This window comes from Electrophorus electricus, chromosome 4, assembly GCF_013358815.1.
Source record: "Electrophorus electricus isolate fEleEle1 chromosome 4, fEleEle1.pri, whole genome shotgun sequence".
Lineage (NCBI taxonomy): Eukaryota > Metazoa > Chordata > Actinopteri > Gymnotiformes > Gymnotidae > Electrophorus > Electrophorus electricus.
The window spans coordinates 18,111,573-18,126,783 of record NC_049538.1 but is presented as its reverse complement, the minus strand read 5'-3'; the positions used below and the strand labels follow the sequence as shown (position 1 = coordinate 18,126,783).

Sequence of the window (15,211 nt, the reverse complement as noted above, 5' to 3'; positions counted from 1 at the left end):
GGCACATTTCACATGGGGTTAAACCTGTCTGTCACATGCAAGGTAGCACCATTTCCCAGTGTGTTCTTCTCGTCTCTATTCTCGGTCAACACGTCTCAGCGCTTTTTTACACACTGGGATTTCAGTTCCTGCTCTGTTCATTGTCAAGAAAGAACCTGTGCGCTGGAATTCACACCAAAAGAGGAGGAGGACAAAAAGAAGAGTGGGAAAGAGAGAGAGTCCTTCCTCCTAGATGGTCACTGCCATCACTGGAAGACTTACAGCGAGGGCTGGAGGCATTTCCAAGCCACCTCTCTTCCCCAGACTTTGCCCTGCACTCCGTCTTCCATCCTTTCTTCCCTCTACCTCCCTCACCTTTCGCTCTTTTTCTTGCCCTCCACCCCTGACCCCACCTCTCCCTCTTTCATGGCGGAGTGGTGGCATGCAGTAAAATATTCAGTTGCACACAGCACTCACACTGTCACACACTCCAAGGAAATTCAGCACTTTCATCATGCTGCAGCTTTCTGTCTCTGTCTGTCTGTCTCTCTCTCTCTCTCTCTCTCTCAGAATGGGGGTTTTAAAGGGTGTCAGAGGGGTGAGGCGTGTTGCTAAGCAACCATTTTCACAGAGGGTGACACCGGAGCTGGTGATTCTGATAAACCTAGTAAAAGCCTGCAGTATAATGTCTTTGATTAAGAGACACACAGGGGCACACAGACGCGTGCACGCACATGCACACGGGAATGTTCATTCATTGGCATTCACAGCCATGGTGGAGTATCCTCTCTCTTAGCAGAAGGCTCCTGCTTAAGTCCAGCGATAACCATGTTGCATGCACAGGGGCGGTGCAGGCAGCGGGGAGTCAATGAAAGCTCAGCTGAGGCCACAGGAGGGCCCGCCTCCCCCCTTAGGCCCAGTCTCTTTCCAAAACAAAAGTTGGTCTGTTCGACAGGGCCGGCCTGGAAAACAATGTTTATTTGTGTGGACAGCTGTGCGGTGCTGTAGGCCCCCATGTGTGTGTAGTGGGAGCACATGGGCACACCAGGCCCCGAGAAACCTACTAAGGCCCAAGTCCCGACGCTGCTACATCCCCGCCGTCTCTATGACGAGGCCAGCTTAGCACTACCTGGTTCTGGAATCTCTATGGCAACCGCCTCAGCAGGGATATCTGCCCTGGGGAGCGCAAATCCCACCCCTTTTCACCTGTCCTCTGCTGCCTGGTAGGGTGCAGAAGCTGTCTGAGGGATGGTGTGGGCTGGTGCCCCTCCCCGTGGATAAGACCAGGTGCAGAAGTTGCACCACTGACATTACCGACACACGTCAAATTAACGTGGGGGGTGGAGGTGAAATTTCGAAGAAGATTCCATAGAGTGACTGGTCTACAAGTTGCCAGGGCATTAGGCAGACGAGTCTAATCCTTTATGACCTCTGAACCTCAGGGTCAAAGGTCAGACTCAACACTAGTGATAGCTCCAGTGGGAATATATCATTCCTCATAAATACTAACATGCCTGTGATGTTGAGCATTATGGGGCATGGAGTGTCCTCTCTGTGCCTTTAATGAAGGGAGCACCAAACAGCAGGAGTTTAATTAGACCCCAAATCCACCAAACTGTCATCTGCACATGGTGTGCAATCTAAGCCATGCTTCCAAATGATGGTTGATAGTTCAGTGTTTAAGAGTGTGTGTGTGTGTGTGCGTGTGTGTGTATGCTTACATGCACTGGTTTGTTGAGCTCACGCGGCAGTGACATTATGTGTGGCTGTGGCTGTGTGTGTGTGTGTATGTGTATGTGTGCGAGCCTGCATGGTTGCATCATGTGAAGTCTGCCCGTCTGCATAGCAGTATCACAGACAGGGCACTGTGTGTGCCTACATGGCATCACTGTGTGGCGTTGTGCCAGGTTCTGGCCCTGAGTGATCTCACAGTCATTACAAGACATCAGACACAGCACAGCACACGATCAAGTGCACCCGCGCACGTACCCCCCCCCCCCCATACACAGTCACATGCATGCCCACATACAAGTGTGCACAAACACACACTCAAATCTACAGTGATGGGAGAATAATCGGAGGGCACAGAATCCCTGGAGCAGCCTTTACTCTGGAGCTTCTGCTCCGCCGGGCATTAGTCACGGAAGCCCCATTAACGGCAGCCACAGAAGCACGTTAAAACCAACAGCACAACGCAACCATCCATCTTCAGCAGAACGTTCGGTGGCGTCTAACCCGCCGCTACGAGAGGTGGTGCGACTGCTCAAGTGTGCTGCTCTCAGACACCGGGGGGGCGAGGGCGGAGGGTTGGCTCCACCTCTGCGCTTCCCAGCTGGCTGCTCCTTCCACGTCGTTTATGCAGAGGCGTGATGCAGCGATAGCAGGGCACAACATGACCGGTGACGTGTGACCGGGGGGGTAACGCGACTGCTGTTGAGGGTCTTTTTCTTTTTCTTTTTTTTGCGCGAGATGCCACGGGGAACGATTAAGCAGAGCATTAACAACCCCGAACAGGGGCCACCCTAAACCCAGCAGAAAGCCCCTTTAACCAGACGCTCGGGAACGGTGCCAGAACGTGGGCCTTTTGCGAGCATTGCCACGTGTACAGACAAGGCAGTACCGCACAGGGCTCCGTGGTAGCTGGGACGCAGTCTGAAATGAGACACTCACAGCTGCTAGATCAGAAGTTTCCCTCAGCCAAGTACACCGAGTGCACCGCGATCCGAAGCCCTGACAGGAACTCCGCAGTGCAAGCCAGGTGAGCCAGCAATGGCGCAGGGCAGCGAGCCCGAACCTCTGCCCCTGGACTCGGTGGGCAGGCGCACAGAACGGCAGAGCTACCAATCGGCTTGAGGTTTTGTTAATTAGCTGTTATTGATCTGCTGTTGATTAGTCTTTACGTCTGTGTGAAGCTGGCAAGGCTGGGGAAGCTTTTGCACCGATTAGCGGTGCGCCGCTAAAAGCTGTTTGCGGGGCGCTTTAACGTAGGGCACGAAATCATGGTGACGCTGCATTTTCAAAGGACCTTTGGGATTCGTGTAGGAGCAGAGGGTGAGGGTGGAAGTGAAGGCAGGAAACTGGGACTCTTATCACCGAGGAGAAAGCCAGCATAGCCAAAGGGTTCTGGTGTGGGGCAGGAGCATGTCATGGAGAGTGCATCGTGACTGTGAAAGAGATACCACACACACACACACACACACACACACACACACACACACACACACACACACACACACACACACACACACACACACACACACACACAAAATGGCCTTACCTGTGAATAGTCCCTCTCCAGAGCAGCCTTCTTCTGGCTGTACGTCCTGTTAAAACAAATCAGACAGAAGCGCTCATTAAGCAACACAATACCAGTTCCTGATACATATTCATAAGCCATGTCCCCCATTAAAGTTGCCTATTATGTTCCTTAACTACAGGACCCCACTCCATTTAATCTCTGCCCTCCGAGCACTAACGCTCACTTGTTTTTTCCCCTCAGCCTCTGTGTCTCGCACCGGCAAGATGGAGCAATCTCACACGGCAGCACCGGAGGCGGTCGAGGAAGCGTTTGGACCAGTATTTTATTACCACGCAGCTGAAGCTCGAAGGACCTGCTACTGTCCAGAAGGCAGAGCGCGTGAACACCCAGGCCTCCACGGCCAGCCCTGGCCCTCCATATACATCACACTTCCTCATTCTCATTTCAGCTGGTTTTCTCTTATTTTCTCTTCTGTTCTTTCTTTCTAAACATTCCACATTTCCTTCCTTCGGTTTTCCTGCTATGTACATACCAATAGTGGGACCATGGAAAGGGAGTCAATCCAAGGTCATTATGTGAAAGCTTTATATGCATATTTGCAATATAGTGGACATTTGTTTTAGAATCTCTAAAATCACACAGGTTTCCAGTTTCCTCCACGTTTCATTATTCTATCTAGTTTCTTCCCCCTTTAAATGTAAAGCATCCTTGGGTTTGTGAAATGCGCTATAGAAACTGAACTTAATAATAAAACTGTTACTTTGACAACTGAATATCTGTACATTTTCATCCATTTCCTGAGTGTCCCTACGTTGCCTCTGAGTTTCACACTTTTCTAGGCCTTTACAAGAGCCCCAAGGTTTAGAGACGGAGACTAATGGGGACGTTTTTGCAGGTTATCGCTCCCTGCTCCCTTGTTCTCTGTCTGACTCGGCCTATCCTTTACCTCTGGTAACAAGTGGGGATCAGTACTTCCTGACTGGTGCTTACCAGGGCAGTGTGTCTCTGTGTTAAGTGCAATAGTGTGTGTGAGAGCAAGAATGTGAGCATGAACTTGGTATGTTTGCTCTTACGCAGGCCAGGAATTTCCGCACTCCCCCCCCCTTTCCACAGACCCCAGCAAACCCCTCTACTCCAACAGCCAAACAAGTGCATTGCCAAATCCAAACATGGCCCTGTGCTCACATAGCTTGCTGGGGGTTTGTGTGTGTGTGTGTGTGTGTGTGTGTGTGTGTGTGTGTGTGTGTGTGTGTGTGGGAGGGGGACTACATTCTTGATTTATCAAAGGGTCCAACAGTTTTAGCCCTAGCTCGGATCTCTCTCTTTCTGGTCTTCCTTCACTCCGTATCTATCCTCGTTTCGGAAGCGGTGCTCCTACTCTCTCCCTGGCAGGAGAACAGCCCAGAATGTTCGGCTTTGCGCAACATCTGCGTGCTCCCCGTAACCCTTCGTAACACTTTACTTTGTTTCCTGTAAGCTCTGACGTTACACGGCGGCCCCCTGAAAGTTGGGGGAGGGGTTTCAGCCAAATGTTCTGGGCTCGGACACGTCAGTCGGGGAAGCAAAGGCTTGGGAACGTTGATGACCTGTCTCGGGTCTGTTAGGCAACTGAACACATTAAATATGCGGACAGCACAAGCTCTGCTGTAGACAGAGGGCAGGGGAACTCAGGGGAAAGGAGGAGTTTGGACACATTGGGGTGCGTGGACAAGAAACTGCGGTGTAAAGTTGGAGGGCTGGCTAGACGCACGTGCACACACATGCACACACAGGCTGGCAGCAGGTTTTGGGTATAGTCTGATTATGAAAGGCTTGCAGTTCTTCAGTGGCTTGCAGTTCTTCAGTGGTGTAATTCAGTGTGAGACCACATAAAAGATGCAAACAGACTAGTGAATAGTGTGTGCGCGCGCGCGCGCACACACACACACAAACAAACAGGATGCTGTCAAACAGAGCAGCACTCTCTCACATCACAACAGAGGAACAAAGAGTTCTCGTTCAGAGAAGCGGAACCTAAGGTAAAGCCTCAGTTTCCACTGGCCCCTCCACACCGGTGCTCATGGGTGTGGCCCCCTCTAGGTTTGGTGCTGATTGGAAAGAGTCCACCGCAGTGTGTGTGTGGCATGTATGTATTGGGTGGGGGGTGGCTGTTTGACTTCCAGGTGTTTCACTCCCTGACATGAACTTCCGCACAGGAAACACCGAAACAAAGGTCAATGGTTAAATGGGCATGGGGTAAATCCCCCTCAGGACCCTTTTGAGAGCCCATCTTTGAGCTCTGACCTGCATGCAGAGAGGCAACATATTTGCATACACAGGTTCGCCGACTGGCACACGCACAGCTGAGATTCTACTGCAACCACTTCCCAAGAGGCTTGGTGCGGTGGGCGGGACTGTGAGAAAGCAACAATACAAAAGGCAGCGGTTACAGAACATAATGAGAGAGAGAGAGAGAGGGAGAGAGAGAACAAGATAGAAGGAGATGCTGGTGGCATTTTCCGGGATGCCGCTTGGAAGGGTACGACAACACTAAGTCAATAATTACAGCCGGACCCAGAATGCTAATTACAAAGCAGACAGAGCGACAGGACCAGGGGATCAGGTAGCCATCATGCCTCTGTGCTCCCAGGATACTGCCACCATTACGGTGCCTGTCTCGGGCGGGCGGGGGTGTGTATACGGTAACTATGGAAACCATTCCACCCTATATCAAGGAAAACGGGTCTGCAGGCCTGTTTGGACACCACGAATGGGAGAATCGGCCTACGACAGGCTTTTTCAGAAAGCTGCTGGTAACGTCAAACTTCGGCACATTTGGAAAACTGAGGAAAGGTCAAGGCCGGTCTTAAAGGGCAGAGGTCAGAGCTCTGTCGGGGAAAGCCATCATCGTTAGCTTTTTTTTCTCCCGTCCAGCCTGATCAATGCATGCACGCAAACACACGCGCACCCACACACTATAAATTGCGCCATTTGCATGACAATCACCAGAATGTAAGCACACACATTCCAACAGCAGTAATGTGAACACAGCCTAATTCAAGCCCAATTTAATCAAACTCTAAATCTAGGAAGCAATACAATGAGATGCCCAAATAATAATCACTCCAAATAACACAGAAGGTCTGCAAGTGCTGTACGTCTATAAAATGTCTATAAACTTCACTAAACAGATGTTCCCTTACATAAAACATTCCAATGTTCGTACGGGTGAGAATGATGCCATAATACTATATGTCTGTACTTGTGTGCCCACTTTTGAATATAATGATGCAATCAGTGCCTTGAGGTGTGTGTGTGTAAATAAATATAAGAGATCAGTGAATAAACCTGAATTAAACTGAGGCATCATGGCCCTCAGGTGGTGCTGTCATAGCGCTACACAGAGTTGGCCTACGTGCCGCTGCAGAGGCATACAGTGCTCTCCTACACCTCCACCCCCCGCAGGGCCATGTGGGAAGGGGTGGAGACAGGAGGGGCTTCTTCACAACACACACACACACAATGAGAGAGCGTGACACACAGAGAGAGAGAGAGAGAGAGAGAGAGAGAGAGACACGTCCAGATGGAGAGATGGAGAGAGGGTAAACGAAGCAGCAGGGCTCTGGGGGCCAGTGATGGTGATCTAATTTCACCTGGAACAGGATGCTGGCAGAATCTGGGGTGACCCAGGTCGAGGACTTGATTTTCACCATAGGCACTTCTCCAATTAGTGACTGGGTATGAAAGCAACAAGCAGCAAGTGTGTGTGTGTGTGTGTGTCCTGATATGATTTTTCTCTATATATATTTGTTTTATATAAAAGCAGAGTCAGGAGGCGAGCTCACTGTAGTGATGTCACCAAGTCACACTGTACTTATGTTCAAGAATTTGTTGTTCAGAAACTGGTTGAGCATCTGAACTCTGTGTGTGTGCGCGTGTGGTGCCGCTGTATAGAAAGGCTGGCAGAAAGACAGAGGGCGTGTGTCTTCATGTTGACGTGAACAGAAGCTGCTCTCCTGCTGCCTTACTGATCCAAGTCGCCAGCCTCCACTGCCGGTGAAGAGCTTTCCACTCACTAATGCTGGACTCCTTTCAGAGGGTCTAGATACCTTAGTCATACAGCTCCCACACACACACACACACACACACACACACACACACACACACACACACACACACACACACACACACACACACACACACACACACTAGCCTGGGTCTGTGCCTCTCTCCGTCTCCGTGTGTAGCAGTGCAAGGTGTAGAGCTCATTGGGTATGTATATACACGTGTACCAAAAAACAAGTGTGTGTACGTGTGTACTGAAGAACCTCAGGTTCAGCACAAGTGCTTTACAACCTGACCAATGTTAGAATTTTGGATACAACTGGCTGCCTGGAGGACAATCCACATGAGAAATCTTGTATCCATCGATCTTTTGATTTATATTGCCGGCATGAATATGGACATTTTCCTACACAGAATGTCTCAAAGCTGGAGTTTTGCAATGGAATTTTTTTAGGACTAGAGAAACCCAATATATTTTTTCAACAGCCCTGCAATACCCAAGAGCATTTTTTTACATTTATTTATGAAATCCTGCAGACCACCAAAAATGATCAGAGGCCAAATGTAGCCTTGTAATGGTTATACCAGAGATTTGCACTAAAAAAGGAGAGTGTGTTGGCTATTCTATCAGTAAGGCCTATCAGACCCCATTCCTGAACGTTTGGCCACACAGTTAAGGTCAGGTGGCACAGAATGACCCGGGCTGACCCCAGACAAACAAAGGTCAAGTGGATGCTTAAGCCTTGTGGCACACAGGGCCAACGAACAGAGGCTCATGCGTACACACATTCAAACAGTGACACACACATACGTGTAGACAATGTGCACACATGCCATGAAGTGCAAGTCAGTAATTCACACCAGATTCCACTAAAACGCATTGGCTGGAAATAATTATTCTCTCACATAAACAACACAAAGACGGTCCTTTAAAACAACACTTTCTTCTTCACTTTGTAGAGAAGCGGGAAAAAAGAAAACACTGTCCTCCAGTTTCTGCAATAACAAAACTCTCTTTCAACTTACTGAAGGCACAGAGGCCTCAGTGGAGCACAAAACTATTTCCCACAATGCCTTGTACTCCTTCTTGCCTCGTACCGCCAGCAGTATCAGTTCATCTGAGCAAGAGTCTGAACTTCAGACCTTGAGTTCACTGAGCTGCCCATCAACAGTTAACACAGAACACAAGAGCAAATGGTAGCACGCACTCAATGAAGCGCACACACACACACACACACACACAGGAAACAAACATATGAGAAAATAAACTTGTAAGGAGGATGTGGCTGTGTGTGTGTGTGTGTGTGTGGGCAAGCGTGTCTATTACTGTGTGTGTGGGTGGGAGAGAGAGTGCTAAAGGGTGGGAATAATAACAGCTTTGGCCACATGTAGTCTCGAAGAGATGACATCAGCAGCAGCAGCAGGCCAATGAGGTATAGAGGAGGATCAAATCAGAGAACATGGGATTAGATCAATGCCGACCCTGCCTCCCTGCCAAGAGATCAATTTAGGCAACAAGATCACGTGTGTGTGCGTGCGTGCGTGTGTGTGAGCGAGAGACAGAGAAAAAGGGAACGAGAGAGTGTATGTGAAAGAGAGAGCAGCAGATAGAAAGCATCCGACATTGATGAGGCTCTGTACTCCCAGCAATGAGTCTGATGCGAGACATAAGGGCATGAGGACCCCCCCCCCCCCCAGAGCAGAACAATAAAGATCTTTAGAAGACGGACACCCAGGAAAGCAGCCCTAGACTGACTCGTGCCTTTTAAAAGTCTCGAGTTCGAATCCCAGAGAGGCCCTGAAGTGCACAGCTGACCGATTCCTCTCCTCCTATGCACCCTTACTCAACAGGTGCAGGCGACTGAGGGGCTGGTTCAGCGGGATAGGGTGTGGAACACTGAACCATAGAGTGCTGAGGACCTCCAGAACTCTTGAGGAACCAGCATCTCCATGGATTACGTGCCAGCTAGCTCTCACTCTCATGTAGCCGTGGCGCTAGCTGCCGTGGTATTTGTTCATTCATTTATTTATTTATTATGAATAAAAAAGAATAAAAATTGCATATTAGGCAAGACTGGGGATATTTAGCTGACTAGCAGAATTAGCCTGCCTCTTCTGCTTTCTTATCAGTATTCTCTCTCACTCTGTCTATCTGTCCGTGTCTCTCTCTGTCCGTCTGAGTGTCTCTCTCTCTCTCTCTCCCCGCCCCTCTCTCTCTTGCTCACTCAATCACGCTCTCTCATCCCCCAGAACTTCGCTTGTGGGGGATGTTCACACAGTTACGATGACCCTCATGACGGTCCCTTGCTGTGAGCCATAACAGTAGCGGCATGCGCCATCAGCCAAGTGCTGCGTTATAATGGTGCTATAAGCTGTGGACTGTTACCAAGACAATTCCTGAAACCAACAGCCCCCATGACATCATTGGGGTGGCCTTGGCGATGATCACAGTTTAGTCCTCTGGAGGCGCACGAGATGTGTCCTCCTACAAAGGTCGACATTACGGATTGTGAAACAGCTGTTAGGATGGCAGGAATTAGCGAGCGTTCGTAAGCAGTTGCTATAATGTTGAGGAAACGTGACTAGTAAGTGGGAGAGAGCTCATGCAGCTTGCGTTCAGCTGTAATGTAATGAGAGTGAGGGAGTGATGAGGGGTTAATGAGAGAAGCGCAGCACTGTGGATGACCGTGGTAAGGAGGTGCTGAGAGGAGAGGGGGACTCTCTGCAGGAGGTGCGTACTATCAGGGTGGGAGCCCTAAACAAGAGCTGGAACCACATTGGACCAAAACACCAGAGAGAGAGAGAGAGAGAGAGAGAGAGAGGTTTCAGCCTCACAGAAAAATTGAATAATCCTTCCAGCTCCTTGATGCAGTCAGTGTGAAACCACACACACACACACACACACACACACACACACTTATACATGCAGAGTATATTCTGATTGCACAGCAATTTCGATCCATAAGTCCCTTGCGTGGGTGTGAAAGTCAACTACGTCTCCCAGAAACACTTGTGTGCACACACGCACGTGCTGTCTCCAGCCTCTGCAGACTCTCCGTTCCATTTCCTGGAACATGCCTTGTTTCCTCATAGGGGGAGTTGGGGTGGGGGCGGGGGTAACAAAACGACATGGAGGAGGATTAAATGAGGGATAAGGAAAAACTTCCAGCTTGGACTCTCGGATGTGGGAACATCCGAGGCCCGAGCCGGAAACGCAGAGGAAATGCTTTCGCCATATCCCAGTCCTATAATCTGGGTATTCTTCCAAATAATGGGAATTCACCGTCTCGCCTCTCCCTTCCCCATAGCCTCCCAGTCCTGCTGCTCACTTCCAGTCCAGCCTTCCTCTCATGAGCAATGGTGAGAGTGTGTGCATGTGTGTGTGCGCATGTACTGAAGAGCTTGCCTCATGAGCTATTGTGAAAGTGTTTAAGGTAGACAGAGAGAGAGAGAGAGAGAGAGAGAGAGAGAGAGAGAGAGAGAGAGAGAGACAGACAGAGAGTGTGTGTGGGGAGGGGTGAGGGTGGCTGCTTAAGGGTTTACCTCATGTCTTCCAGTAAATCACATTCGGTTTGGTGCTTAAGGTGTAGTCTTGTGAGCTGCTCTGTGTGCGTGGTCTTCAGCTCCTGCGTGACTTTTACCTATGCACACACACATGAAAAGAAGGAAGGAGAGGGCTTCATTAGCATCAGAGAAAGAGGAGCGTGTATTCATACTCACAGTTGACATGTTCGTTCTCTCTCTCTCTCTCTTCCCTCCCTCCCGGAATTTTCAAACACACACAACAACAACAACAACAACAAAACAAACAAACACCAATAAGCACCATACTGCACGTATGAGATATGCAACATGTCTGCCCCTGGATACTCTGCCCTCTCTTTGAAGTTGAAAACCATGACGCCAAGCCTGCTTTATTGGAATGCAATTAAAGCACGTGCAGTGTTTCTGTTCTCTACCCGCGGGATACAACACACCGAAGCAAACTGCAAGCCCTAACCCCACATCCAGAACCAACGCCCATGTTGGCAGGGTGGAGATGAAGCTGTTAGTGTCAAACACACAAGCACCACTGACGTTCTCCCAGCTCCAGAACTTAGTTGACATTCAATTCTGAGTACAACATGTCAAACTCCAGAGGGGATCTAGGTGGTAGGAAACAGATGTTAAAATTATATAAAAATGTAAACAATCCAACAAAAAAAAACAACCTTAAACCTCCATGACAGTTACAAATTTGCACTGACTACAACCCTGCCTCCACATAGCCACCCTGGGTAGTCTGATCTGCTGTCATTACAGCTCAGTGTGAAGGTTCTTGAAGGCCGCAGGTGCATCTGAAAGGTGGCGCAGGTGGAGGTGGAATTTAATGAATTTTCCGGTCCTTTCCCGGAGAACAATTTAAGTCAACCTTGACAGGATGCTGCCTTATGGACAAACTAAAACGGACTTGTATGCGTCATTTATACAGACGTATGTAAATCCCGTCGACACCACTAGGGCTCAGCCGGTCCCTGTTAATGTTGCTGTTGTCATTCGCATTTGATTATCGCAACTACCAATAATCGCATAGCCTCCCTTGTGAATCGAATCGTGAGGTCAGTGCCAATAACCAGCTCCATACCTCACCAGCATCGCCGGTTACACCAGTCCCTGCTGACGATGCTTTTCTGGGCGCCAAGTAAGCACCGTGATGTATGGAGCCAGCGTGGGTGATGATGTGTTCCGTGGCCCCACTTAACGCTGCGCAGGACCCGGTGGGAACGCACTGGCGTGCCACAGCAGGCCTGCTCATACCTTGGGAGCCGCTGTTAATTACAACGGAACCGCTCGGCTTGCCGGTAGAGCGGCGTCGCTTAATTGGTTCTGCAACCATCCCCTAAAGGTTAGATAAAGCAAAGAGCGTCAAGTACAGCCGAAGCCTGCACGCTTGAACAGAAGGCGCAGGCAGGTCGCAGGAAGCGGTGCACAGGAGAGACTACATGCCAGCTCGTAAGATACCGGATCCCTTTGGACGGTCTTCGTGCTTTGCAAAAAATAAAATAAAAAATGCTGGAGACTGATATGGCGCGCATCTGTAGAACGTTTACGGTGTCGTGTAGTAGGGGACAGATCAATCCACGTTTCCGTCTCTATATAAATGCCCAAATGAACCGACGCCGGCGGCCGGTTTGCAATAAACACGATCACACCATTCGCCACTGAAAGGGATGGTAGTGTTCATCTTAGCAGTACATAAACCGCATGATCTGCCGCTGTCACACGAGAGGGCAGCAAGCATAGGAGTAAACCCACCCGGCCAGTATGATTTAAACTGAGTCAAATCCGATATACCATCCGTAAACCTTGGCCTTGGCTTATCGACTTACGCACCGTTTCCCGGCCAATGGCATTTGCCATGTATTTTACGAAATAAAATAATGGTCAATGTATTTGGTCAAATCTAACAGCTTCCCTTTCATTTCAAGATAAGGTAGCGAGCGTAGAATTTTTGCACTAGACAAAGCAGCGGCAAAAGGTCAGACGTCCACTATCTTAAATCATCAGTTTATTCTGGGTGACTACATTAGCCATCAGTTTATTATAGGTAACGACAGTAGCCATTACTTTATTCGAGGTGCCATCAGTATATTCTGGGTGTCCATTGTTCTTGGAAAACAACAAAAAACAAAACAAAACAGATGAAGAGTCAGCACGTGAATCATTAGCCTTTATTTCTCAGACTCAGAAGCCTGCATTACTCTTAAATGAATCCAACACCATTACCGTCATTCACCATGGCTAGAATCGGTGAGATACCAGTCGAAATGCTCACCTTAATTTGTTGTACTTAGTGTCAGAACAAATCTTTTTAAACGTGCAAATCTTTAAGCCGTTTGACAAAACGATTTAAAAGAGGAATGCGATGAAATCAGAACACCTCGCTAGTCTAGCAGTAGGTAACTGGGTACAATGTAAAAAGCCACAGGTCAAAAGCACAGGACACGCAATGCACAGAGGACAAGAAACCATCTCGGGGACATCAGGCAACACAGCCTGAACTTACGGTTCGGTTCAGCAGCCGTAGCTTCACTTTATATGGCGACGCATGCTGATTCGCCTTAACGGTTAGCTGGAGACATTCCTTTAGAAATACCTCCAAAACACGCCGAGCAGATGCCTTCCAGGGGGGTGCTGACAAAGTGAAGTCCATCAGCGTAACGATGGCCCATCATTATGCGAAAAGTCTATGATTACAACTTACAAGGGGAGTTGAAATCGCAAAAGTAACGTTTTTGGCCGACAGAAACTACACGCGTTTAAGCGACTTCGTTACAACTTCGTCAGTACGATACAAACAAACTTTACTTCACGTTAGAAGATTAAAAAAACAAAAAAAAACCCCAGTAAGTTCGTTTCTTATAATATCCGGAGAAGGGGCATTCTTACCTTTCTCGGCGGCGGCTGCATGTTTGAACACTGACATGAATAATTCCAAAAAGAATAAGGTCCTAAGAAACTGCGAAATCCGACTGCAACGGGCAGCTCTCGACCTCGGGAAAAGGAGGGAAAGGACAGACGAGCGCGACCCCAGATACGGGACTCAGGCGGCCATGACAAAGCAGCTCCGCTCTCGCAAACCCTGAGCAAATACTGCGGAGCGCAGACAGGCGGGCAGAAAATAATAGAGGAAAAGTCTTCAGAAAAGCAGTGGGGTTTCCCGTAAATACGAGGCACAATAGCGACACTCGGAGGAAATGTCTTCGGCGTCGCAGGGCGCGTAGACAAGGCTGTGGCGCCTCGCCGTGGATCCTCGCGCATGAGTTTTGTCGAACCGTTTTTTGTTTTTTTTTATTTCTTTTCTTTTTTTTGTGCACCACGCGCCCGCGACTCTGGACCTGCACAGCAACAAGGAACCGCAGCCGAGCGAGAGCACGTCGATAGACAGTTACTGTCGCAGCGGCACGTCGATCGATAGCAGAGCTATAGATCTTACACTGCCTTTACAAGTTACAAGCTCTTTGTTCCAAGACAAACACTAAAACAGATCTAGACTGCTCCCCGGCAGTCAATCTTTTCTTCCTATTCAAACACCGAAAAAAATGAGGGCTGCATTCCATTTCTCATCGTTTCTGCAAGCCACAATAGCTTACTCGAGCTGCTGGAACTGTCCATTACTAGAGTAGCCTACGATCCTATACCGAATAGTTATCCTACTCCTCCCAAGTTATATTCAGCGGGTAATTCGTTTTCGAAAAAAAACAAAAAAAACCAAATCACTTTATTAGTGACCACACTAATAAACTTATTTTATGGGAAAGTTTATTATCCAGTTTATAACGCTTTCAGGATAATAGCATTGTGCCTCAAATAGAGGTTAACGTCTCGCATTTTGTTTTCGATCAACTTGTTTTTAGATCCTTTTTAAACATTTGGGATAGTTAGTTATTTACAATAGACATAGTTCCTGTTGATTATAACAAACTGACTGATTTACAAGCTGTAATGTGAATCTTTCATCAAACGTACTGTTCACTTCAGCGGGAAGCTGTGAATGCCAACGAATGAACGTTCCTCTGTGTGTGTGTGTGTGTGTGTGTGTGTGTGTGTGTGTGTGTGTGTGTGTGTGAGTGAGTGAGAGAGAGAGACAGACAAACTGTAAGTGTGAGTGAAAGAACATACATTATATAATAACTTCTTTAAAGTATGGCCTACAGAATATAGATTGTATATCATATATATCATATTCCCTGCAGCCAGAATAGCCTTCAGCCCTAAAGCAGAAGCACAGATGCAAAACATTATTCACATAGTCTTTCACATTATTTCCACTTTTAGCACACAAGTGAGACTAACTCATTTGCATGCACAAATCTAGCAACTATCAAATAACACTCAAGACAGGGCTCAAATTAAAAATAACAGTTTTGAGATATTCTGGAGATCTTC

General features: G+C 48.3%; 1 protein-coding gene across 1 annotated transcript in view; it reads right to left on the bottom strand.

Moving 5' to 3' along the window:
• The window catches only part of LOC113576951 (F-BAR and double SH3 domains protein 2), a 48,748-nt gene extending 34,662 nt beyond the window's left edge, over positions 1-14,086 (bottom strand). The window contains 3 exon segments of the mRNA XM_027009344.2: positions 3,257-3,302; positions 10,826-10,923; positions 13,712-14,086. Coding sequence (XP_026865145.2) covers positions 3,257-3,302; positions 10,826-10,923; positions 13,712-14,083 — 516 coding nt within the window. The 5' untranslated portion in view covers positions 14,084-14,086.
• Positions 14,087-15,211: the final 1,125 nt, after the last annotated feature.